Source organism: Tamandua tetradactyla, chromosome 5, assembly GCF_023851605.1.
Source record: "Tamandua tetradactyla isolate mTamTet1 chromosome 5, mTamTet1.pri, whole genome shotgun sequence".
Classification (NCBI taxonomy): Eukaryota; Metazoa; Chordata; class Mammalia; order Pilosa; family Myrmecophagidae; genus Tamandua; species Tamandua tetradactyla.
In genome coordinates this window covers 2,286,214-2,308,993 of record NC_135331.1, presented here as the reverse complement: position 1 = coordinate 2,308,993, position 22,780 = coordinate 2,286,214, and the positions used below count along the sequence as shown (strand labels likewise).

The 22,780-nt window shown below is 53.5% G+C and overlaps 1 protein-coding gene across 3 annotated transcripts in view; it reads left to right on the top strand.

The window, feature by feature from the left end:
• Positions 1 to 22,780, top strand: part of ADGRD1 (adhesion G protein-coupled receptor D1) — a 153,405-nt gene that overhangs the window by 10,654 nt on the left and 119,971 nt on the right. The window contains exons 3-7 of one of the 3 annotated variants that reach the window (XM_077159537.1): positions 468 to 551; positions 2,447 to 2,542; positions 4,262 to 4,384; positions 18,026 to 18,205; positions 20,612 to 20,866. In XM_077159537.1, the coding sequence (XP_077015652.1) occupies positions 468 to 551; positions 2,447 to 2,542; positions 4,262 to 4,384; positions 18,026 to 18,205; positions 20,612 to 20,866 (738 nt within the window). The remainder of the gene's footprint in view (positions 1 to 467; positions 552 to 2,446; positions 2,543 to 4,261; positions 4,385 to 18,025; positions 18,206 to 20,611; positions 20,867 to 22,780) is intronic. The other 2 variants (XM_077159538.1, XM_077159539.1) reach the window with 2 other exon arrangements.

Genomic DNA, 22,780 nt, shown 5'->3' with positions numbered 1-22,780 from the left:
CTCTGGTTATCTAGGCATTCGTCATTTGAAAGCAATGATCCTATTATCTCCTCTTTTTAAAGTACTGTAGCCTTATTTCTTTCTCTTGTTTGACTGCATCTCATGTGAGCTCAAAAACAATATTAAATAGTAGGGCCTCAGCCCTTTCTGCCTTTCTCCTGAGACTAGTGCTCTAACATTTCACCATCAAGCTCAGAGACTTGTTTTCGGGGGTTAAGGGGTATCTAGTCCCATTGACCATGTCTTATCCTGCTAAGGAAATATTAATTGATTTCTAATTTACTGAGAGTTATTTTGTAAATTGGGAATGTGTATTGAGTTTTATCAAGTGCCTTTTTAATATCTCCTATGGTCACTGCGGTACTTTTACCTTTTCCTTATTCCATGATAGACATGATAAGTGCTTTTTTATCTTCAGTTATTTTCTTCCTAGTGGTGATTTAAACATGTTACCCTTTCCTCCCCAGGGTTTGCAGTCTTGGCTTCTGCTTCCCATTACTGGCCGTTGGAAAATGTGGACGGAATCCATGAGCTTCAGGATACAACTGGAGGTAGACGTGGGCCTTGAGATGTCTGCAGACCTAGCGAGGGGCCTGGAGGGGGCGCTGGGGCAGGGAGGGCTCCGTCTGCTGGGGCGCCAGGGCGCTGGGGAGCAGTAAACACTTGGGTAGCTTCCTCCAAGGACTGTTGTTCCGAAGCATTTTATTAGGGCTTTCATTTTCATGATTGAAAGACAGACGTTACCATTCAGAATATTAATGTGTGCAATTTCCCCCAACAACTGAAATGGAAGCTGCTTACGATGGACTGACGTATGGATGAGCCGAGACACGTGTGTTCTTGGTGGGTAGGACTGGCCTGACCCCCACGCGGCCAGACAGGCCTGCAAGCTCGGCGCCGCGACGGTGCTGACGAAGGCAGCCTCGTGGTGGGGTCACCCACCCACGACGTGGTGTCCCTGGCGCACCCATGCTTTCTTCTCTCTGTGAGGGCGCTCAGTGGTGCCCAGTGCACAGGAAGTACAGTCTATGTCCAACTTAACTCTGGCATTTGCTGGGAGGAGAACCCAGGTTAGTTTTCCATCCTTATAGAAACAGTTTTTTAAAGTACAGGTCTAGAGTGATTCGGGTGTTTTTATGTTTTTGTTTTGAGTTTTCTTTGCTCTTGACCGTGTGAAAGGGCTGATGGGTCCAGCAGGCGGCTGCGTGTTCTAACAAGCTTCCAGCACCGCCACCCTGCGCTCATCCTCATCCCTGTGGTTTAGTGTTCTGCGAGAGATGACCACCTAAGGTTCTGAAATGTTTCCCTTGAGTTTGCGCCTTGAGAAGCTGGTCCAGGGGCCCAGCCACCAAGGGTCTTATGCAGGCACCGTCCGTGGTGCAGCGCCACCCTGGCAGCAGCCACTCCCAGCCAGCCAGGGCCTGAGCCGGCAGCCACCACGGACCCGGGAGCCTGCAAATGCCTGCAGCACAGGGGAGAAAGCCTCGGTGCAAGTTGGTTACGTAGCCAGCTCAGGACAGAATAAACTGCTTTCCCTTGTCATAACCATGTTTCCTCTTCTCAGGGCCTTTATTTTAAAGCTTCTAAAAAGGGATCATTTCACAAGTGGAAATACCTTGTCAAAATAACTTCTGTTTAGGAGACAACAGTTAGACTCTCAGGAGTTATTTCAAACAAGAGCTTGAATAGCTATCAGCATCTCTCTCTCAAACCTCTCATCCTCATTCACTGTTGAAGATTAAATCGGTGATTTTTTTTTTTAATTTTACCGTAAGACAAATTACTTTGACAAGGTGATGTAATTGCTCAGATTCAATTGCCTCGTGGTCAGATTTTGTTCACCGGATGTATTGACTAGCCGTAAAACCCTGAATACATTGTTGTCTGCCCTGAAGCACCCAAATGTGAAGGTTTCCCTGCACTCGTTTATTGGATCCATTTCTTATGTTAGAAAGCTATGCTGGCATAATTCAATTTGATTACAGTCTTCCTAAATTCAAATGAAAAACGAGAAGCCTTGTGCCGGTTTTCCTGCAGGGGACGGCCGCACGGCCTTGGAAACCCTCCTTGGGCCTCAGCTTGTTGTTTGTGCCGAGTTCTCTGTTGTTCTGTGCGTTCATCATAATAGCCTGTGGTTGTTTCATTCTGCGTGTCTGTTTCATCCATTCCTGTGACATCATAACGTCCATCCTTTCGTTGTGGCTCTTATGGCCGAGGTTAATTTCATATCTCTCAACTGGTATCATGCAGGAGCCAGAGCAAGCAGCCTGGGCGGGGCTGGGGTAGGGTGGCGGGTGGTGGGTGGCGAGGGGTGGGCCGGGAGGGGGCAGGGGGGCCCGAGGTCTGGGGCGCCCACCTGCGCCCACCGCTCAGGTTGAGAGAGGGCAGCTCACTGGCTTCCCATGTCACTCATGTGTTGTGTCTTTTCTCTTGTTGTCTCACCCAGCGTTGCGAGCTCACAACCTCACTGTGCTCCCCTCCCATACCTCCTCCTCTGTGTATGCCAATGACTCTGCCCTCCCTAACTTCTCTGCAGCCGTAGGTGAGCATTGTGTACGTCTGTCTGTCCTGCATGGGCCCAGCTAGGACCTGTACGCATCACTGCATCCGGGCGAGCAGATGAGCGAGCACCCCAGGAAAGAGTGGCTCACCCAGGGACCAAAGTCAGCCATTCAGATTAACCTGAAAAGGCGCCGCAGATCGCAGGGAGTGGAAGGCACAGGCAGCCTTTCAAGTTGCCAGGGTCTTCCAAACCAGCCGCTCGTTTTCTGAACAAAACAGACACAGGATTAGATGCTTGTAAAAATAGAAAGCATTTGGATTTTTTAACGGATTATATTCTTTGGGGAGGAAAAGCATGCCCTTCTAATGGAAAATTAAAGTTGATTTAAAAATGCCTCATCAAAAATTTGATCTCTTACAAACATTAAAATCAGCATTTCTTCTCTAGCTGGAACTTCTTTTTTTTTCCCCCCCCAATCATTAGAAGCTGTTTTATAAAACACACCCCCACGAGAGTCCTGCTTAAATTATTGCCTTATTTAATATCCTGTGAAGGCCATATGTTTCATATTTTTCCTGTGCAGCTCAAAGTGAAAGCAAGTGTGCATTTATTTGATCAGTGTAGAAAGTCAGTTCAGATCATTTATGTCTCACCCTTTGATCTTTTCTCCACACATAAACCTGATTGCTTGTTCAGTGTGAGGTGTTTGGCTTCCCAAGTTAATTTGCCAGTCAAATAGTTTGGTTTAGGGGGTTACATATCCTAAATCAATTATGCAACGGCTAGTTACCCATTTAACTTCGTAATATATAAATCCCTTCCAGCAAGGAAGGGGCTCTGTCAAAACTGAGTTCAAACACCCCAGAGAAGAGCCCAGAGCCCTTGGAGCTGGTCCTGCGTGTGGCAGTGGGGGTCACAGCGCCCCAGTGGGGGCAGCGCAAGTCCAGACACCCTGCTGGACCCGCTCCGAATGCCGGGTGGGCAGCTGTCCAGGCAGTGGACACTGCCCCGCCCCATTCCTCTAGGCGAGGGGCACCTGGGCAACTCTCACCCCATTTAGCAATAAAGGCCTCTTCACTCTGGTGTGTTTGGGCTTTGCTGCTGACCCTGCACCATTTACACCACACACACACACACACACACACACACACACACACACACACACACACACTGTCAGATGAGTTTGCTCTGGGAGAGCAATGAAATGAGGTGCCTGGATGGGCAGGCTTCGGGCCCTCTGGTGTCCTGGCCATCAGGACCCCGGCTTTCCTCCTGGGTCTGAAAATGGGTCCTTTCAAAGTTGGGGGGAGACGCTAGAAGTAGGGTCCCCGTTAGGACACAGAGAGCGTGAGAGTTCAGCCGCAGTCTCACACTCTAGGTTGTTCCTAAATGTGTCACTCAGAAAGTTTAGTGTGAGGACCAGGGTTGGGGAGGCTCACGAGAAGCACGGCGCCTGGATTAAAGCTGGGACAGTAGGAGCCGACTGTCGTATCTCTCTTGGTAAGCAAACTTGCAAACATGATTGTTGTAATATCTTTATATATAATTTATCAATTACATGCAATCAATAAAACAATAGATCTTTACATATATCATTAGTGTAAGGCTCTATAAGTAATATACATTATAGAGATAAAATTATAAGTCTACATAATATCTACTTATGTGTAAGGTCTTTATAAGCTTGAAGTACATTATGTCTTGAGCATTTTTCATCTCATAAGATTATTAATATGCGGTGTAAACTCTCTTACTTAGATATTGTGGAAGGGAAGGTCAACAAGGGACTTTACCTCCAAGAGGAAAAAGGAGTCACCCTCCTCTATTATGGAAGGTACAAAAATTCTTGCATCAGTAACCCGGCGCAGTGTGGTCCCGAAGGTGAGTGCTGCAGGGCAGGCTGAGCCTTTCATTAACGCATTTCATTTTCAGGTAGCATCTGCTCCCCTGGCCCTTGGCACATGAGAATGTAACATTCTCACTGATTGCAGAATGTGAGAAGATTTAAAATAGAGTTTGAGAGGAGGGGAGGGATAGGGACAGAGGTAAATGGGATTCTAACTGGCACCTGAAAAATAACACAAGAGATTTGTCCCGAAGGCAAAAGATAAAGCATCATCTTCCAGGGATGTGAGATCAAAAAATTTAATCTTGAAAAGGGGGGAAAGAAAGCCTCTGTGAAATCGGTATCGGATATGTATGCGGCCATGTCATTTGTGGGAAGGAAAATGACAATGTGGGTTGTACAAGGTTATTTCGGCCTCTGGGATATGGATGGCAGAGCTGGTAGGACGTGCTTTTTACGACTGTGCCATGAATTGCTTCTTTTACATCCATGGAGAGCAGCTGGACCACAGATAGAGCTGCCCAGTAAGTGTGTGCAGGCCTGTGGTTATCTAGTCCTCTGGGCAGCACACATGCATGCACACTCACAGGCATGCACACATATATACGCATTCACAGGCATGTACACATGTGTATTCACATGCATGCATACTCACAGGCATGCACACACGTGTGTGTACTCAATGCGCACACACATGCATACACACAGAACCTAGGAGCCGCCTGCCAGCTCCCCTGGCCTCCGGCATCTGGGCCTCACACGAGAGACTTTTGGGCCACAGCTGAGCACTTCTTGGGACGTGGTTCTCTGCCTTCTAAACAAGTTTCTTTATCCTGAGCAAAATGAAAATTTCTATTTGGGGTGGGGGATAGAGGTGGGGTAGTTTATAGGCAGACTTGTGGCGTTTGGCCATCACACACGTCCGCACACTGTGCCGCGATGGGTTAATGGGGACAAACTGCAGTCCAGTGAAAATAAACCCCAGCTTGGCAGGGCGTGGGCTCTCGGCAGGGGAGGTTTTGGACTTTGCAGAACCCCTAGTTCTGAGAAATGGTTTGAGGTCTAGAACCACAGCCAGGTTTGCCCTTGGGTTGAGCTGTTCCTGCCTCCGGACAGCTCGGCAGACACACCCGCTTGTTTATTTCTCTAAATTAAAAACAATCCTGGGCTCCGCTCCCAGGCGCTGTCTTCCCCTGGACCTGAGAGACACAGGGGTCCCGAAGGGGGTGCTGTCCAGCCACCAGCCACTCGCAGGGACAAGGAGATGTCGGTCCAAGTGAGCCCAAGGCTGGGGCAGTGCTCAGAGGGGCTGTGCCGGGCGGAAGGGACCACGGCAGCCGTAAGAGCCCCACCTGCATGCGGAGCTGACAACACAGGGCCTCTGAGCCGCTCCTGGTCTCCGCTGGGTTCTGTCTGGCAGGCTCAGAGCTAAGAGTTCTCCATTTCCTGCCAGCCTTGGGAAGGAAGGATCTTCACAGAGAAATTCAGATGTGCAGTTTCTCTCGAGAAACTGGGGGCACTGACTGTCCACCCTCCAGGGATTCCATTTCGCCTGTTAAAGTCAGATGAGGCCTGGGGTTCTAGCAGCAGCGGATGTGAGCAGGGCAGTTCCGTCTACCAGTTTTGGGATTACCACCGTGCAGCCTGGAGGGGTGCCGAGGACCCTTGGGGCTGCAGGACCCGTTACAGAGCCCCTTGGTCCTGTCTTGAGTACAGCCAGCTCATCCAAAATGCGCTTTCTAGGAAATTGTCTAGGATGAGACTTCAGTAAGCTCTAAAACGAGGTGATTTAAAGAAAAGATCTTGTTGTCATAGTAATAGTGCAGGGAGTATGATACTTATATGGAGAAACTTGTGAGTGATTAACATTTGGAAAATATTAGATTAACCTTTTCACATATATTGAGCTACCCCTCCTCCACACTTTAATTTTGGGGGGGGTTGTGTCACAAATTATAGTTCACTATTTCTGAGACAAAAGTCAACATTTAAATAAATAGAGGGCATCGCTCCACCTCAGCCCAACAGGTCAGCTGCTTTTATACTTATTTCCAAATACTTTTATTGTCTCTCTTCATATTTTAGCCAAGTTTTTTGAAAGACTATTTTAGGAGACAGAGTGGAGGTTTGCACTTTTCAAAAAGAATAAGCATCTGAGAAATTAAGCTCTCATTTCGATAGCTCTCCAAGTTCTCATATAAAAAACAGAATCTTCTCTCTATGCTGCACTGCCCCCCTCAACTTTTCTACCAATATTTTTCTTTTTCTAAAGCTTATCTCCATCTGATTTTCTACCTTCCGTTGTTTCTGTGCACCAGCTCTGGGATCTGTCTCTTGGTAAACTGCGTTCCGGAAGAGTTTTGGCACAAGTCAGGTCAAGGGCATTGGCTGAAGTGGGGGAGCTGTTGAGGATCCTTTGAGAGAACAGGACCTTGATGTCCGGCCGCTTCTGTAGGTTACCCTTAGGAAGCCGAGTCTGTGATCTTTAAGTGCTAGGTTCCTCCTGTAACTCCCACCACCCGAGAGCACATGGGGAAAAACTCTGAGTAGAACTCACAGCTATATCGGGAGGTTCCTGCTCCTTCTCCCACTTGAACGCGTGGAGAGCTCAGGCCAGGGCAGCCTTTGCAGAGATGAGCTCCAGGCTGCCCGAGTCCCCCCATCTTGCCCTCTTGGTGCCTTGTCCTTTCCTCTTGGTTCTTGCCCAGTGCTTTGTGGTGGTGGCCTCTCTCCTACTCAGCTTCGTGAGGCTGGGACTGTGTGTGCTTGGCAGCTGCCATGTCCCCAGGACCTGGGCAGTGTCTGGCACAGAAGAGTTGATACTTCATACACATTTACCGAACATGAACATCGGGTTTAACTAATTTTCTGTTGCTTGAATCCTTTAAATGCACCCTCATCAATTGTTTTTTTTCACAAGCCTGTGCTTGAATATTGCAATTAATGGGCCATTCACCTCTCCTAAAGATGCCGTTTTGTTTTGGGGCTCTTCTAGCTTTAGAAAGGTATTTCTGATATTGATCTAAATTCTATCTCGAGTTGCTTCTGCTCATTACCTCTAATTCCAGCTCCACTCTTAATCTCTTGGGCTCCTTTCAGTAAAAAGCCCCTCCTGGTTTTATACCTTAGCTTTCCCTTTCCTGCCTTCTGGGCACGCCTCTTTACTGTCTCCTCTTGTGCGTTAGAACTTTTTTGCTTATAAACCCTGAGGAGGCAGCTAAGGCTGGAGCAGCAGCTGGGAGGTCTCAGCAGCCACCTTCCCTTCTTCTCGGCTTTGATGGAACGTTTTTCTTTTCATTAGGCCATTAAGTTCAAAACCCTGTCAGCAAAATGCTAAATGATTTACAGGGTGGAGTTTCAGGATGGAAGCTTCCAGAGAGGCCTGGCAGGTGCAGACCTGGCCCAGGCCCAACTCCATCTTCCTCCAATAATGTGGGGTCCTGGGGACTGGAGAGCAGGCGAAGCAGGTAGCCCCAGAGCAGCATTTACGCAGGACACACACGTTACAGATGGGGAAACTGAGGCATTGTGGGGACTGGAGAGCAGGCGAAACAGGTGACCCCAGAGCAGCATTTAGGCAGGACACGCACGTTACAGATGGGGAAACCGAGGCATTGTGGGGACTGGAGAGCAGGCGAAGCAGGTAGCCCCAGAGCAGCATTTAGGCAGGACACGCACCTTTCAGATGGGGAAACCGAGGCCAGGCAAGGAGCCATCTGATGGCTTGGAGCTGCATGTCTCAGATGCGGCCCTGGAAGGCTGGCAGCAGGGTCAGTGCTGAGCTTGTTGACCACAGAAATTTCCAGGCCCCAGCCCAGGCCCAGACTACCGAGTCAGTCTGAGTAGATGAGGGCAGAGAATCTGCGTTTTTAGCCCGATGTCCAGGTGATTCTCAGGTACCACATCTGAAAAACCAGCCAGGTGTGTTGATTTGCTGGGGACTGTTGGCCCCACAGTGTTTGGCATTTCTAAGTTGTCTCCAGTCGGGCTGCTGGCTCCAGGTCTGTGTTCTCAGAAATGGAGCCTCGCACGGGGCTTTGCATGTTTGTGTTTAAATTAATCCAACTCTTAAATATGACAAAATTTAATTTAAAAAGGTTTCTGGCTTCTCTTAAAAATTCAGGAAGTGCAGCAGTACCCTGCCCACCTGCGAACAGCTGTTAGAACAAAGAGTGACCATTGCCTTAGGTGGGCGCAGTGCTCTGCGGACTCCCTGCCCCCCAGCATCTACGGCTGCCCCTGGCTGAGGTGTCCTCCCAGTAGTGGCAGGAGGAGGAAAGGGAGCAACTTTTTACCCAAGCTCTCTAGCAGGAGGAGTGTGCGAGGGCCCTACAGAGGCAGGTATTTCAAAGGCAGGCTTGGGAGAGCCCCCCAGTACGTGTATGTGTCTGACTAGACAGCCTAAGGCGCCTTCGAAAACTGCTGCGCTTCCTCACTCATGGGTGCATCTTCCCAGCTGGAGGGGTTTGAATGTTTGGCTTGGTCGTACCCGTGGAACCTAGGACCCTGGGCTGGGCGCCCCTGCCCTGTCTGCCGCTGCACCCCACATGCTGCCTGTGCTCTGCCCAGCACTACCCGCTCATCTTGGGTGAAGGTGGAGCTCCCTGCCCCCTGCCCAGTGTCCCTCCTGTTGTCTGGTACGTCCATCGCCAAGGACGTCAGCTCTTTCTTTTCCTTCCAAATTTCCCTCTCTGCTGCGTCATTTCCCTCCATTTACCTGGCCGCGAAGGCTATCGGCTTCCTCTCCTAATCATGGAGTTGGAAGAAAAATTCTAAGAATGTAGTGTGGACGCTTCCTCTGTCTTTCTGCTTTTCTTCGCCAAAGTCAGACGCTCTTGGGGCAGAAAATTCACTCTGTGTCGTGGGTTCAAACATCTTAACTTTTCCAGTTTAAGACGAGCTGAGTGTGTCTGTTGGGTGAATAATGTAACCATCGTGCTCCTGAAGTGCTCTGGTTTTTGGTGTTGAGGACAGTCCTGTGACCCCTTCTCCCTCTGCTTTTCACGGCCTGGGTGTCCACAGAGCTGAGAGTGGATCATAGGCCATCTGCAAACGGCGCCAAGGAAAGTTGCAAAGCGGGATAGAACTCTGGCCTCGCAGTAGTGCAGTAGACAAGGAGGTCGCCTGCCACCCGTGACCTGACGGCCACACAGATGCCGATTCACTGGGGCAGGATGGTGTTGACGCCAAACAAGAAGTCCAAGGGTGTGTCGTTTTCTATGATCGGTGTAACTCAGATGATGCAGTTATCTCAGTTTCCAGCAATGGTAGAATAGTTCTTAAGACAATTCTAAAATTTTAGTCACCTTAAAACCACTTTGCCACTTTTTTTTTCCATATGTAAGTACTACCCGAGCTATTTTCATGCTTACTATTTTTCTTTGGATTGTACTCACTTGAATTTGATTGAAAAGGAACCTTCCTATCTCTGTCACAGTGGAAGACCAGTAGTTACTGCGTTGCCTAGAAGACACCTGTTCCTCTCAATTCTAGTTTAGAGTCATTGCCTGCCAAAGGTTCTAAGATTGAGCTGTGTTATTTTGTTGTTAAAATGGGCATTAGCGGTTGTGACTTACTTACAAATGGGCTTTATCCTCATCACAACCAGAAGAATTAGTAGACCACCGGAAAAGCAATAAGCGTCTCGTACTGTGATTCAGCGTCGTATGTGACATGCCTCTGTGCCACCTAGAATCCCCTTGGATGGCGAGTCCACAGCTCTAGGGTGTGGGACTGTTGGCCCTCACAGGCACACGGTTAGAAAGTGTCCTAACGAGCAGTGCCATGCTGCAGTGTGCAGGGAGAAAGCTGTGTTCAAACCTTCATACTCAGCCACCACTCCTGCCGCAGGATGACAGAGGGGCCGGCACTTGGAAATCAGCCTTCCTTCTGTCCTCATTGTTGCCTCAGGCAGCATTCAGTAACTCACTTTGTAATAAGCCAGTGCTCTTTGGAATTGTGTCAAAGCGTCTGGTCCTGATGCCTTCTTCTGGGTAGAGCTCTCTGCAGAAGCAGGAGCTTCCGTTGGCCCTTACCATGTCCAGGGGTGGGGCTGAACGGCCGGCAGTGGTGGTTGGTAGTCATGAGGTACCTGGATCTTTTCTTGGTTAACCAGAGGCTCACAATCCCAAGTACACGTGCTCCCAATCGCACGCTTCTTTAAGAGCTGGCTGTTTGGCCATTACAAAGTGGAGAGGCCCAGAGTTCAGAGCCCTGCACACTTGTTTTGGTCTTCCTTTAGATCCCACGGGCTCTAAAATCCATAGATTCCTACACTTGGGAGATCCCCCAGACGTCGTCTATCCCGGCCGGGTTACTCTGCAGACAGATGAAGGCCTGAGCTCTGGGAAGCACCTCTGAACCAAAACCCAGGGGACTGTCCAACTTCCATGCTTGAGATGAGCTGTGAGAATGAACGCTGGGCTGGCCAGGTCCGAATGAAGGCCTTCCTGACCTAGTAGTGCCTCTTTTCCTTTTTTAACTTTTTATTTTAGGATAATTGTAGCCTCACATGCAGTTGTAAGAAATAGCGCGGGGCACGCTGTGTACCCTTCACCGACTCTGTCCAGTGCAGAGACCGTGCATAACTGCTCTAACCTCACAGCTGCGACCCTGGTCTTGACGCGACCCACTGGCCCTGTCCAGAATGAGTTCACTGGTTTTAGATGCACGTGTATGTGTGTGTGTGTGTGTGTGTGTGTGTGTGTATGTGAAAGCCTCTTGTGCATCTGCATCTACCGCTCTGGAGGTGGCAGGCTGGCAGGATTTTGATTTCTTAAAAAAAAAATTTTTGATTCTTTGTCCAAACTTTTGGGCTTCTGAGCACCCGAATGACATTTGCCTTTTGGCAGTTCCACCCTGAGCCTCAAAACTGTATTCTCAGTGAAATTCAAAGCACACGCTTCTGATTCGCTTGTGCGTCCTCATGCACACCTTCTGTTGGGCGTGCCAGGTGTTTAACGAGGGCACACTTATGCTCCCTGCTCTCTAGGACGCGTGCGGGCCACTCGGCTATGCCAGCGCCTGCTCTTTGTGCCTTTGAGGTGCTTGGGTCTGAGTGAAGCTCGGCCGGTTGGCGCTTTCCCTGCCCCCCTCCTCAATGGGTTTGTGCCATTGCTGACATTTGTCAGCCAGTGTGTTCAGTGAACACGGGCTCCTGAGCGTGGGGTGGGTGTGCGTGAAGGCAGCCGTGTCTCCACGCCAGCCGTGCCTTCTGCCTCAGAGCAGGTGAGTCTGTTCTGTGGCTCGGAGGCGGTGCTTGGAAGGCTAATGTACCCCGATGATGTCCACTTCTAATCCCCAGACCTGTGCACAGGTTTCCTTATGGCAAAAAAGGACCCTGTGGCTGTGGTTTAGTTTAGGGTGTTGAGGTGAGAAGGGTGGGAAGGTGTTACCCGGCGGCTTGGGGGATGGCGGAAGGGGCCCAGGGAGCCACTGGATGGGAGCAGGACTGCCAGTACCCTTAGCCCTGTGACATGTGGCCTCTGCAGCGGTAAGGTATCCACTGTGAGTGGTTTGAAGTCCCTCGTCGGTGCTAACTTGGGACAGCAGCACGAGACTAACAGAGGCACAGTGTGGACTTGCCCTTGTCCCCTCCCATAGGCGTCAGACCCGATTCCATGCTGGCCACACTTACGTGGGGAGCCCGATTTCTCCTTCTCCTCCCCTGCCTGATGAACGCCTACTCATCCTTCAGACCCCAGCCCCGGCGTGTCGTCCTCTGGGAAGCCTTCCCGACCTGCATCGTGGCCAGGCCCCGCTGCGTAGCTTGATGGCTGGTGTGCGTCCCCTCTGACGCCGCCGTCACCGCAGGGACACTGTGGCCACCTCTTCAGTACCTCCCCCCTCCCCACAGTAGTTCCAGTGGCTCAGGGACCCAGTCCCTCTGTGTACCTTACTGTCACCGGACCCTCCCTCAGAGGCTCTGGGGTGTCTCAGACACCAGACACGCAGTTCCTGAGTGAATGGGGAGGGTCATCCGAGGCCAACCCTCCCTAGCAGTGGAGTCGAGGGCCTGGTTTCTGATGTCCTCCTTTCCCTGTTCCATGCACCCTTGAGCCTGCTCAAGGGTCAGAGCCACAAGGAACAGATGAACTCACCTCTTCTCGCACCCCTCTGGCTGCTGTACTGGGGACAGGGAGGGAGGGAGAGCCCCTGCAAGTGAGTAGTCTCTCCGGAGCCATCTCCCCACAGCGGGGTCCAGGGGTGGGGGAAGGAGGGAGCCACGGGGACAGTGTGGAGGCAGGAGGGCCCCTGCTTTCGGGTCTGCCACGTTGCAGCTGGAGTCATAAGCACGAGAAACCTACAGAAACTCAGAGACAAGGGGTTGCACTGGCTTCTGTAATGGGAGGGCTCCAGCTGAGACTGAGGTTGGTGACCTGCTGTGGCGCACGTGCCAGCACTCAGCGGCTCAGAGCGCCGCCTGTAGGCCTCCCATGGCCCTGCGGGGCGACCGGGCCCAGCCGGGCAGTTCTCGGGGGCTGTCAGGCCGGGCCGAGGCTGGAGCCCCTCATGTCCAAGACAGCTTTGCGCACTGCTGCCTCTGCTCCTCAGGTGTGCAGCCTCAGCCTTGTGCGCTGCCCTGGGCTCCAGGAGGCTCTCCCCATGGAGGCCCTGCACGTGCTTGGGGCTGCCGCTGGGCTCTGCTGCTCACGTCCCCCCTAGGGCCTGCCTGGACTCCTGGGGGGTGAGGCGGACCCTGCGTCCTGGGGCGAGGCCAAGGCCGCTGCGCAGATGCCGAGAGGATGGGAGACAAATCCCAGGCTGTGTTTGGAAGGCGCCTTCCATCTCAGGTAATGCCACCAGGACCTTGTCCCACTGGCCTCTCCTCTGTCCGCATGGGGCTCGAGGGGCTCCGGGTTTCCACTGTACCCAGTCAGTTGCTGTGGTTCCGTGGCTCACCCCAAGGTAGCCGGGAGCCTGCGGTCAGCCCCCTAGGCCCCAGCCGGTGAGGTGGGGGCAAGTCCCAGAGGCGCCGAGGGGTGTGTGGGGGCAGAGGCGGGGCGGGTGGGACAGCTGCAGATAGTCTCACCCCATGTGCAGCTCTCTCAGGGGCCAGGCCTGGGACGAGCTGCCCCACCGGCCCCTCCACCCTGTGCCAGCCCTGTGCTGCGCCTGCAGAGTGGACGGGGACGTCAGCACAGCCGCTTGCCTGGCCCCCGAGCATGGCTGCCTGCCTTGGGGTCCCAACACGCTGGGTGCCTGGGCACTTGGCTACCCCGTGCCCCGGGCTCCCCTCTGTTCCCGCTGGCTCCCTGGGCGGGTGGAGCACCAAGAGAGGGTTGTGGGGCACCTCTCACTCCCAGCAGGGCCTCACAGGTGCCAGCAGTCCCCTTCTCTTCATGAGGTATTCTTCACATGATCTGGAAATTGATTTCTCATCTGCAAAATCTATTACAAATATGTTTTTCCCTAGAGTGTCACTGGTCTTTTGAGTCAGTTATGGCAGATTTATCGTCTTGCAGAATTTATGGTACTCAGGCACTCAGATTTATCATCTTGTGACTTCTAGATATTTTTTTCTTCTTTTGCCTTGACGAGAAAGACCACCTCTTGCTATTTTTATGGATTAGGATTCAATGCCTATATCGAGAAAAAAGTATCAAAGCAAAGTTTCAATACTGTGCTAATTTCATGTTTGTTCAGTTTTTCTTTTGTGTTAAAGATCCCAAGTGCATGAAGTAAAGTTCCTCAAAATGCTAATATTAGAACCTCATTATGAACGTTTTAAAACTCTGTGAAGACTCACATTGACGTTGGCACGTAAGCTGCCCCTCAGACGGCAGCCATAACCTGGCAGCTGAGCGAACCACGCAGTGCGCTGTGGGCCCCCTTGCTTGAGCTCACCCTCGCCTCACTTTGCATTTAACCTTCCACTGTTATTGTCCCCCAGGCGGAAGACACTTGGCCAAGTGAGGGCCATTTTGAATCAAGGGAAAGGAATGTTTTAGTGTAGCGAAGACTTTTGGAAAAAATGGACTTGTGTGAATCCTCCTGGGAATTTGTTTCATAACAAAAGTTTCACAATGTACTATGTTCACTTTCCTTTGAAACGGAATGTTTCTGAGAGTAGAGAGGCATGGCAAGAAAGCTTGGGGTGTCATTCTGGATTCCGGGCCACCGAGGCCAGGGCACATGGAGGTGGGAGGTGGAATGGACCTGGAGCCCTCGCTCAGGCGCCGCTGCGGGATGCGAGAAAGCGGGGTGCGGGCCATAGGAAAGTGAGGTACAGGAAAGCGGGGTGTGGGCCATAGGAAAGTGAGGTGCGGGAAGGCGGGGTGCGGGCCATAGGAAAGTGAGGTGCGGGAAAGCGGGGTGCGGGCCATAGGAAAGTGAGGTGCAGGAAAGCAGGGTGCGGGCCATAGGAAAGTGAGGTGCGGGAAAGCGGGGTGCGGGCCATAGGAAAGCGAGGTGTGAGAAAGCGGGGTGCGGGCCATAGGAAAGTGAGGTGCGGGAAGGCGGGGTGCGGGTTCGGGAAAGTGAGGTGTGGGAAGGCGGGGTGCGGGCCATAGGAAAGTGAGGTGCAGGAAAGCGGGGTGCGGGCCATAGGAAAGTGAGGTGTGAGAAAGCGGGGTGCGGGCCATAGGAAAGTGAGGTGTGAGAAAGCGGGGTGCGGGCCATAGGAAAGTGAGGTGCGGGAAGGCGGGGTGCGGGTTCGGGAAAGTGAGGTGTGGGAAAGCGGGGTGCGGGCCATAGGAAAGTGAGGTGCGGGAAGGCGGGGTGCGGGTTCGGGAAAGTGAGGTGTGGGAAAGTGGGGTGCAGGTCATAGGAAAGTGAGGTGTGGGAAAGTGGGGTGTGGGCCATAGGAAAGTGAGGTGCAGGAAAGCGGGGTGCGGGCCATAGGAAAGTGAGGTGCAGGAAAGCGGGGTGCGGGCCATAGGAAAGTGAGGTGCGGGAAAGCGAGGTGTGGGCCATAGGAAAGTGAGGTGTGGGAAAGCGGGGTGTGGGCCATAGGAAAGTGAGGTGCGGGAAGGCGGGGTGCGGGCCATAGGAAAGTGAGGTGCGGGAAGGCGGGGTGCGGGTTCGGGAAAGTGAGGTGCAGGAAAGCGGGGTGCGGGCCATAGGAAAGTGAGGTGTGGGAAAGCAGGGTGCGGGCCATAGGAAAGTGAGGTGCAGGAAAGTGGGGTGCGGGCCATAGGAAAGCGAGGTGTGAGAAAACGGGGTGCGGGCCATAGGAAAGTGAGGTGTGGGAAGGCGGGGTGCGGGTTCGGGAAAGTGAGGTGCGGGAAGGCGGGGTGCGGGCCATAGGAAAGCGAGGTGTGAGAAAGTGGGGTGCGGGCCATAGGAAAGCGAGGTGTGGGAAGGCGGGGTGCGGGCCATAGGAAAGTGAGGTGTAGGAAAGCGGGGTGTGGGCCATAGGAAAGCGAGGTGTGAGAAAACGGGGTGCGGGCCATAGGAAAGTGAGGTGCGGGAAGGTGGGGTGCGGGCCATAGGAAAGTGAGGTGCGGGAAGGCGGGGTGCGGGCCATAGGAAAGTGAGGTGCGGGAAGGTGGGGTGCGGGTTCGGGAAAGTGAGGTGTGGGAAAGTGGGGTGCATTGCCATAGGAAAGTGAGGTGTGGGAAAGCGGGGTGCGGGCCATAGGAAAGTGAGGTGTGGGAAAGCGGGGTGCGGGTTCGGGAAAGTGAGGTGTGGGAAAGTGGGGTGTGGGCCATAGGAAAGTGAGGTGCAGGAAAGCGGGGTGCGGGCCATAGGAAAGCGAGGTGTGAGAAAGCGGGGTGCGGGCCATAGGAAAGTGAGGTGCAGGAAAGCGGGGTGTGGGCCATAGGAAAGTGAGGTGTGAGAAAGCAGGGTGCGGGCTCGGGAAAGCGAGGTGAAGACATGGGAAGGTGAGGTACAGGAAAGTAAGGTGAGGGTACGGGAAAGTGAGGCACCGATGCGGGAAAGTGAGGTGTGGGAAGGTGAGGGGCAGGCTCGCTTCTCTGTTGGCTCAGGTCAGGGCCTGGGGGGCTCTCTAGGTCCTTGTGGTCCCTTCTAAGAGCCCTCCCTATCCTGGGGGTGACTTCACCCTAGGAAACTGTGAGGCTGCTTGCTTTTCTCAGTAGTCCTAAGAATGGACCCCTCCAGACTTAATGTTCTGCTCTGGAGCTTCTCAGAGGCCAAGCAGGGTCTGGCCCCTTTCTCTTGTTGCCAGATTCTACTTAACGTTTAGAAAAAGGGGAAGTGCAAAGCAGGGCTATGAGAGGTTTGTGCACTGTGCCTGTGCATGTGACTTTGAAGCCAGAACAGTAGACTCACCTGTCATCCACTATAGTAAGGATGGCCTGGCAGGAAGACGCTTTCTGTTTCAACAGCAAATGTCTTCCTCAGTTCAGTGTCCCTCCATGATCACTGCATGGTAATGTTTAAAGGGTCAGCTTGGTGCCGTGCCTATAAACAAGGCCTGGGCACATGCCCCCCTTCCCTGACCCTGTCGAGGCCCTGCTCTTCTCAGCATCGCTGGGGCGACTCACTGCGTGGTCCGGGCCGCAGAGGGAGGCGAGGTAGCTGGGTCCGCTTCCGTCTCTCGCGTGCAGAGTCCAGGCCGGTGGCTAGCCTAACACATACACACAGTGTGCGCATGTGCACAGAGGGCGTGGGGTAAGGGGTGCTGGAGGTGGAGGAGCTGGCCAGGGACAGCGAGGCTTCCAAAAGGCAATGAGGGGGCCAGAAATCCACCCAGCCTCTAGCCAGGGGCTGCACCACAGAGGCCTCTCCAACTGAGCCGGCCACAGGCCTGCATGCGGGACTGCTGGATGGGCTCTCCTTGCCGGGCTCGTGTGCAAGGATCATTGCCACTGTGGCCTCACTCCAGAGGGGCTGGGCTCAGGACTTCTAGAATCAGCAGATTCCTGAAGGAACTTCAGCTGCCAGGGCCCCTGTATTCACCTACTGAAAATGAATTATCTTCGATCTCAACATCCCTGCGAGCGTTCTTCTCTTGGACCTGGAAAACCCCGACTGGGAGTTTACCTAAAGACAGATAATCTGGATTGTGCAAAAAAGATTTAGCTTCAAGTGCGTTGAGCATATAAAATGTGTGAGAAAACTGTGAGCCTGGCAGCAGGGAGTTGACCGTTTAAAGAAAGCAGAGTCCTGTTTAGACTGTGAAGCATGCAGACATGGAAAGGGCAATGTAGAAGGTGAATTTGGGGATGTTGGAGGAAGTCTGAGATACAATAAAGTTTTGGGAAACTTTAGTTTATCAACCAGTACATGTCATATGGTTCTTTCTTTGTCAAAGGGATTCACAGACTGGGTTTTGGGAAGAAGCTGTAGCCCCAGTGGCCTGAGCAGGAAGGAGTAGAGTCCACCGCTGAGGGGCTGACACGAGCAGGCTCGGAGTTTGTCTTCCTGAGGTGGAAGCACAGTTTAATCACTAATGGTTTAGTGACCTTGGGAAAATTTGCCTCGGTTTCTTCGTCTTATAATGGGGTTGATGGAAGGGTTGTCATAATGCTTAAAATGAGATAACGTTTAAAACTCTTAGAAAAATAGCTGACCCTTAGTGAATCTCTAATAAATAGCTACTGTCAATATTTTATGGATTTGGGTGGGGGGAGGGAGAGGAAGCGTATTGAACAGACACTGCTTTCACAATGAGAAAAAAAGTTGCTTTTAAAACAAGAAATAAAAAGCAGAGAGAAGTGTCTGCCTCTAAGTGTTTCGGTAATAACTCAGTTGTGCTTTTCTGTCCTCAGGAGTCACGTTTTCATTTTTCTGGAAGACTCAAGGAGAGCAGTTGAGGCCAACCCCTTCTGCTTATGGGGGGCAGGTCATTTCCAATGGGTTCAAAGTTTGTTCCACGGGCGGCAAAGGCTCCGTGGAGCTGTACACACGGGAAAATTCCATGACGTGGGCAGCCAGCTTCAGCCCTCCAGGTAAGTGGCAACTCCAGCCTGTGGGGGCTCTGCGTGGAGAAGCCAGGGGAGGTGGGTGCCTCCCTGGTGATGGGAAAACACTGAGCCACATGCAGCAAGGGGCCCCCACCTGGGGCCTCCTGGCCCACAAGCTCCTCTCTTGTAAGGGGCTGCTCAGGCACGCTCAGCAAAGAGGGTGAGACGTCCTCTGACGTGGTCACTTCACAGAGCGGTGAAGAGCTGGGCCCTTCCCACCAAGAACTGAGCATGGGACTATCACAGGTCACTGAACTGCTCCGAGCCTCGGTTTCCCCACCTGAAGTTAGTCCAGAGAAAATGGAACACAGGGTCGCATGCTCAGTGTGTGGTACAGAGGCCACTGCTCTTCCTCCTCGTGCCCCGCCACCTCCTCCTTTTCTTATTTGTAGCTGTAGGGCCTTGAAATTGTTTTAAACTGTTGGAAAAAACTGTCGACAAAGAGGGGCTAGGGCTTATGGGCAGGAGGGGTGGAATGGGAGGAGAGGCAGAGAGGGCAGGTGAACACGCGGCCTTGGGGGCAGCGGGGCGGCCCTGGGTGGGGTTTGGGGGCAGTGGGGCAGCCCTGGGCAGGCGGGAAGGACATAAGCACAGGTTGGCTGAGCTTGTAGGAGGGTGCCCAGGAGTGACTGTGCTTCCGTTTGAGGATTTCCATCCTCTCCCTAACCCAGCTCATCTGCTGGGTGGGAGGTGCCCGGTGTGGGCAGAGGCTGGGGAGGGCAAAGGGGAAGCTGTCGGGCAGGACAGGCCAGCAGGACTCAGAAGCATTTCAGGGCAGAAATGAGTGCAGGCTGAGCATCTGCCGGAGGGGTAGAATTGAAAGGTGGAGGGGAGGGGGACACACAAAGTCCTGGAAGGTCCCTTCAGGAGGCAGTGACACTTTGAAATATGTAAAGTGGATCTATTTTCTGTTCCATTTAAAGGAGGCAGCAGGGCTTAGTCGTGAAGAAGCATAGGCTGTGGCATCAAACACCCTGGGTTCCAGGCCCGCCTTCGTGGCATGCTGGGTGGGTACAAGCTGTGCCCTGCTTCTTTGCCCATCACATGAAGATGACAGCGGTGTTATGTCAGGGCCCTGGGAGGATGAAATGAGCTAGGAAGGAGGGAGTGCTGGGCGCCAGCCTGGCCCGGGGCTCTGGCTGCGCAGACCCGGTTTGGCCTGCACTGCTGTGAGTGTGGGAGCACTTGGCTAAGTGAGTGCTGAGGTCTTGATCCCAAGGCCAGAAACCACTCCCCTGGCCCCGTGCCGAACTCCTTGCCCTCCTCCGGCTGGGATCAGAGTTTGTGAGGTCATAGTCTTCTTTCCCGGCACTCAGGGCTGATGGGCCTGGCTCCTTGGACGTGTTCTAAGGTGACGTCAGCCAACTGTTCCCCTGCCCTGGGAAGGGGGAGAAGCGTACACCTGCTGGCCTGGAGGGATGCTCTGTTTGCACTTCGGAGGGATCTCTGACTCTTGCTTTCGAACTCAAGGGCAGCAACATTTTGAACCTACTTAGTATCCCAGTGCTCTCTAAAGATGCGGAATTCCAGAAAGTTGCACACTCCTGACAAGAAGCCCTGATGTAACTGCTGGGTGGCTGATGGTGGCTGCAGGCCAGAGGCGGGTGTCCTCTGCCGGGCAGGGCCCAGGGTGAGCTCCTAACACAAATGCTGGCAAACCCCAGCAGGGTCCTCCTGGTGCCAGTTGGACAGGCATTCTTCTCGGGGTGCACACTGCTCGTCACAGAGGGCGGGTCCTGAGCGAGGCGCCACCTGGCCCATGCCAGACGAGGTGCCTGGGGGTTCATGGCACACCGGCGGCTGAGGCTGAGCAGGCCCTGTGCTCTCTTGGCCTCGGCAGGGTGGTGGTGGTGGTTTATCCTCTCAGGGTTAGTTATGGCTCATTAGGGTTTCAGGAGTAATACAGGGCTTCCTCTCTCATGGCAGTGAGGTTGGCTGAGGAGGGGTACCCCTTTGGATGCCCTTAGCGCACCCTGGTCAGCACAGAGCGTGCCCCACCCAGAGAAGCAGCCACCGCATTTGCCTTCCTGGCCCCTGGTGCTGGCCTGCAGGCCCCAGGCAATTGCTACCTGCTTTTTGGTAACTGGGCCTCCAGTCTAAGGAGCTGGTGCCTTGCCCTGCTGGCCAAGTATTTCGAGTATCACCTGTACTCAGAGACGCCTGAGCCTCCTGTGTTAAAGGACCGGGGTCTCCCCTTGACCTGCTGGGGAAGCCGAGGGACGGGTGGAAGACAACTTCTTTCCCGACTCCAGAGAGCTGAGGAAGCGTCAAGCCCACCCGAGGCCCCCTGTGGGGGCCCGGCAAGGGGGAGAGTGACCAGTCGTCCCCGAAAGGGGATGTGCCGGAGCCCAGAAGCCCAGTGCCGGGACCTCACCCTTTGCTCTGTTCCAGGCCCCTACTGGACTCACGTCCTGTTCACATGGAAACCCCAGGACGGGCTGAAGGTCTACGTCAACGGGACGCTGAGCACCTCCGACCCGAGTGGGAAAGAGTCTCACACCTACGGGGACCCCAACGCCAACCTCGTCATCGGGTCTGAGCAGGACCGGGGCAGGCACCACGGGAATGGGGCTTTTGACGAGTTCATCATCTGGGAGCGGGCCCTGACCCCCGAGGAGATCGCGATGTACTTCACGGCGGCCGTGGGTCAGTGAGGGGGGCGGGCGCCAGGCTGGGGTGTCCTCCCCAGAGGGCCTCTGCGTGCACTCCCCCTTCCGCCTGTCCTTGCTGCAGTTGGGGTGACAACAGAGGTCAGCTTGGCAGGCGTGGTCCAGGGGCTCAGATGATGTCACCAGGAATCCCCTTGGTTTTGAGCTTCCCTTTGTGCTGCCTGCCTTCTCAGGCAGGTTCTCCCTCTCTATGGCCAAGATGGCTGCCATCTGCTCCAGGGTTCTCTTCTCACTCTGCAGCCACCTACCTGAGCGAGGAAGGGAGGGCTTTTCCTTCCTGTAGCAGGCCTGGACCTGACTCTGGCTGGCACAGATTAATCCATGCGTCTTCCTCAGACCTACTCCGGGGACTGGGGGTGTCAGACACGCTGATTGCTTGATCCTGGCCACACAACAGCCTCAGAAGCAGCAGTGGGGTCACTGCTCCTCCAGAACCTAGAGAGGAGAGGGGAGTCCCCAAAGAACAAGTAGGGGCGTGGCCATCAGGAGGAGTGGACTCCAGCAGGCAAGGACATTTGTGTCTGTTGCAGCCTCTGAGGGCTCCAGCTTCCAGTTTCCACTGATAGGAATGGTGTGCACTCCTCTTACAGAATTGACATGTGGACAACATGTGCATTTAGAGGAAAAACTGACATCGCTCTGCATTTTATTGCCTAGGGCTTAGAATATTGTCACTTTGAGACCAGGATGTCATCTGTGTTTGTTATTGAAGTCATCAAACAAACCTGCCTTCCTAGTATCTTAGTAACGCTGGAAAGACCTACAGCTGCCCCTATTCTTGGGGCTGCCATAGAAACCCTCAGGCAGGCAGCCCAGGCTCAGGCGCTGGGGTCTCCAGCCCTCCACATGGGGCAGGGGACTCTGCAGTCCAGTCGTGTGTGCTGGCACCCTTGCCCCTATGCTTGGGGAGGTGGGTGCCCCTTCTGTGGGGATCCAGGAGTGTTGTTTTGTTGAGAACCTGCCCGTCTGGGAGGGCCCTACACCTTCCTGAGCGAGACTGGACAGATCAGCATCCTGCATTTCTGGGGTACTTTTTGCCAGGGCAAATGTAAGATGTGAAGCATATACAGAGAAAATGACCCCTGGAGTCCCCAGGAAGGCCCTGTAGAGACTGACATTCCATTTTTCAGTGGGCCTAGCCCAGTTGGGGGCAGGGCACTGCCCACGGGGTGGACAGCTGGGGCTGAGATCCAACCACTCATGTGGGCCTGGTGGGGCAGGTCCGCGGAGTTGCTGGGCCCTTTTCCTTGTGCCTTGGAGCTGTGTGCTGTGAGGCAGATGCCAGTGGGGGATGGAGGTGGGGGGCAGGTTGTTTCTCTGAAGGATCTGCCCAAAGGGGCCACCTTCTCTAATCCAGTGAGCCAAGGTGGGTGCTGTTTACTGCTGGATCTGATCTGTCCAGATAGGGTGATGCTTCAGATTCACACAAAAGCATGGGGCTGACCGTCTGTCACCCTGGTCAGGCACGCCCAGCACAGGAATGGATGACTGGTCCTCCCGCAGAGACTGGAGAAGCAGGAGGCTGTGCTGGCAGCCATGTGATCCGAACAGCAGCATCTCTGGATGCTGGTCACACTCAGCACAGCGAGCTGCTCACGCAGCAGGGGTCACACGGGGACCAAGGCTAGTGAAGGCAGCATGTCTTCATTTCTCACGTCGTCACACAGCCATCAGTTATGAGGATGGGCAGCACAGCCTGACTGCCAGTAATTATCCCTCACTCTCCTATTGGGGGGGCCTGCGTGAGTTAAATGTGAGCTTGGTGGGCCTCCTCAGTGAGCCTGTGGCACTGCAGTGACATGTCAGTCCATCCTGGGGACCAGTTTTGGTGCTAAGACCTCACACAGGTCCACACTTTGTGCAGGTCCCTCCCGCTCCTGCCCCACCCACC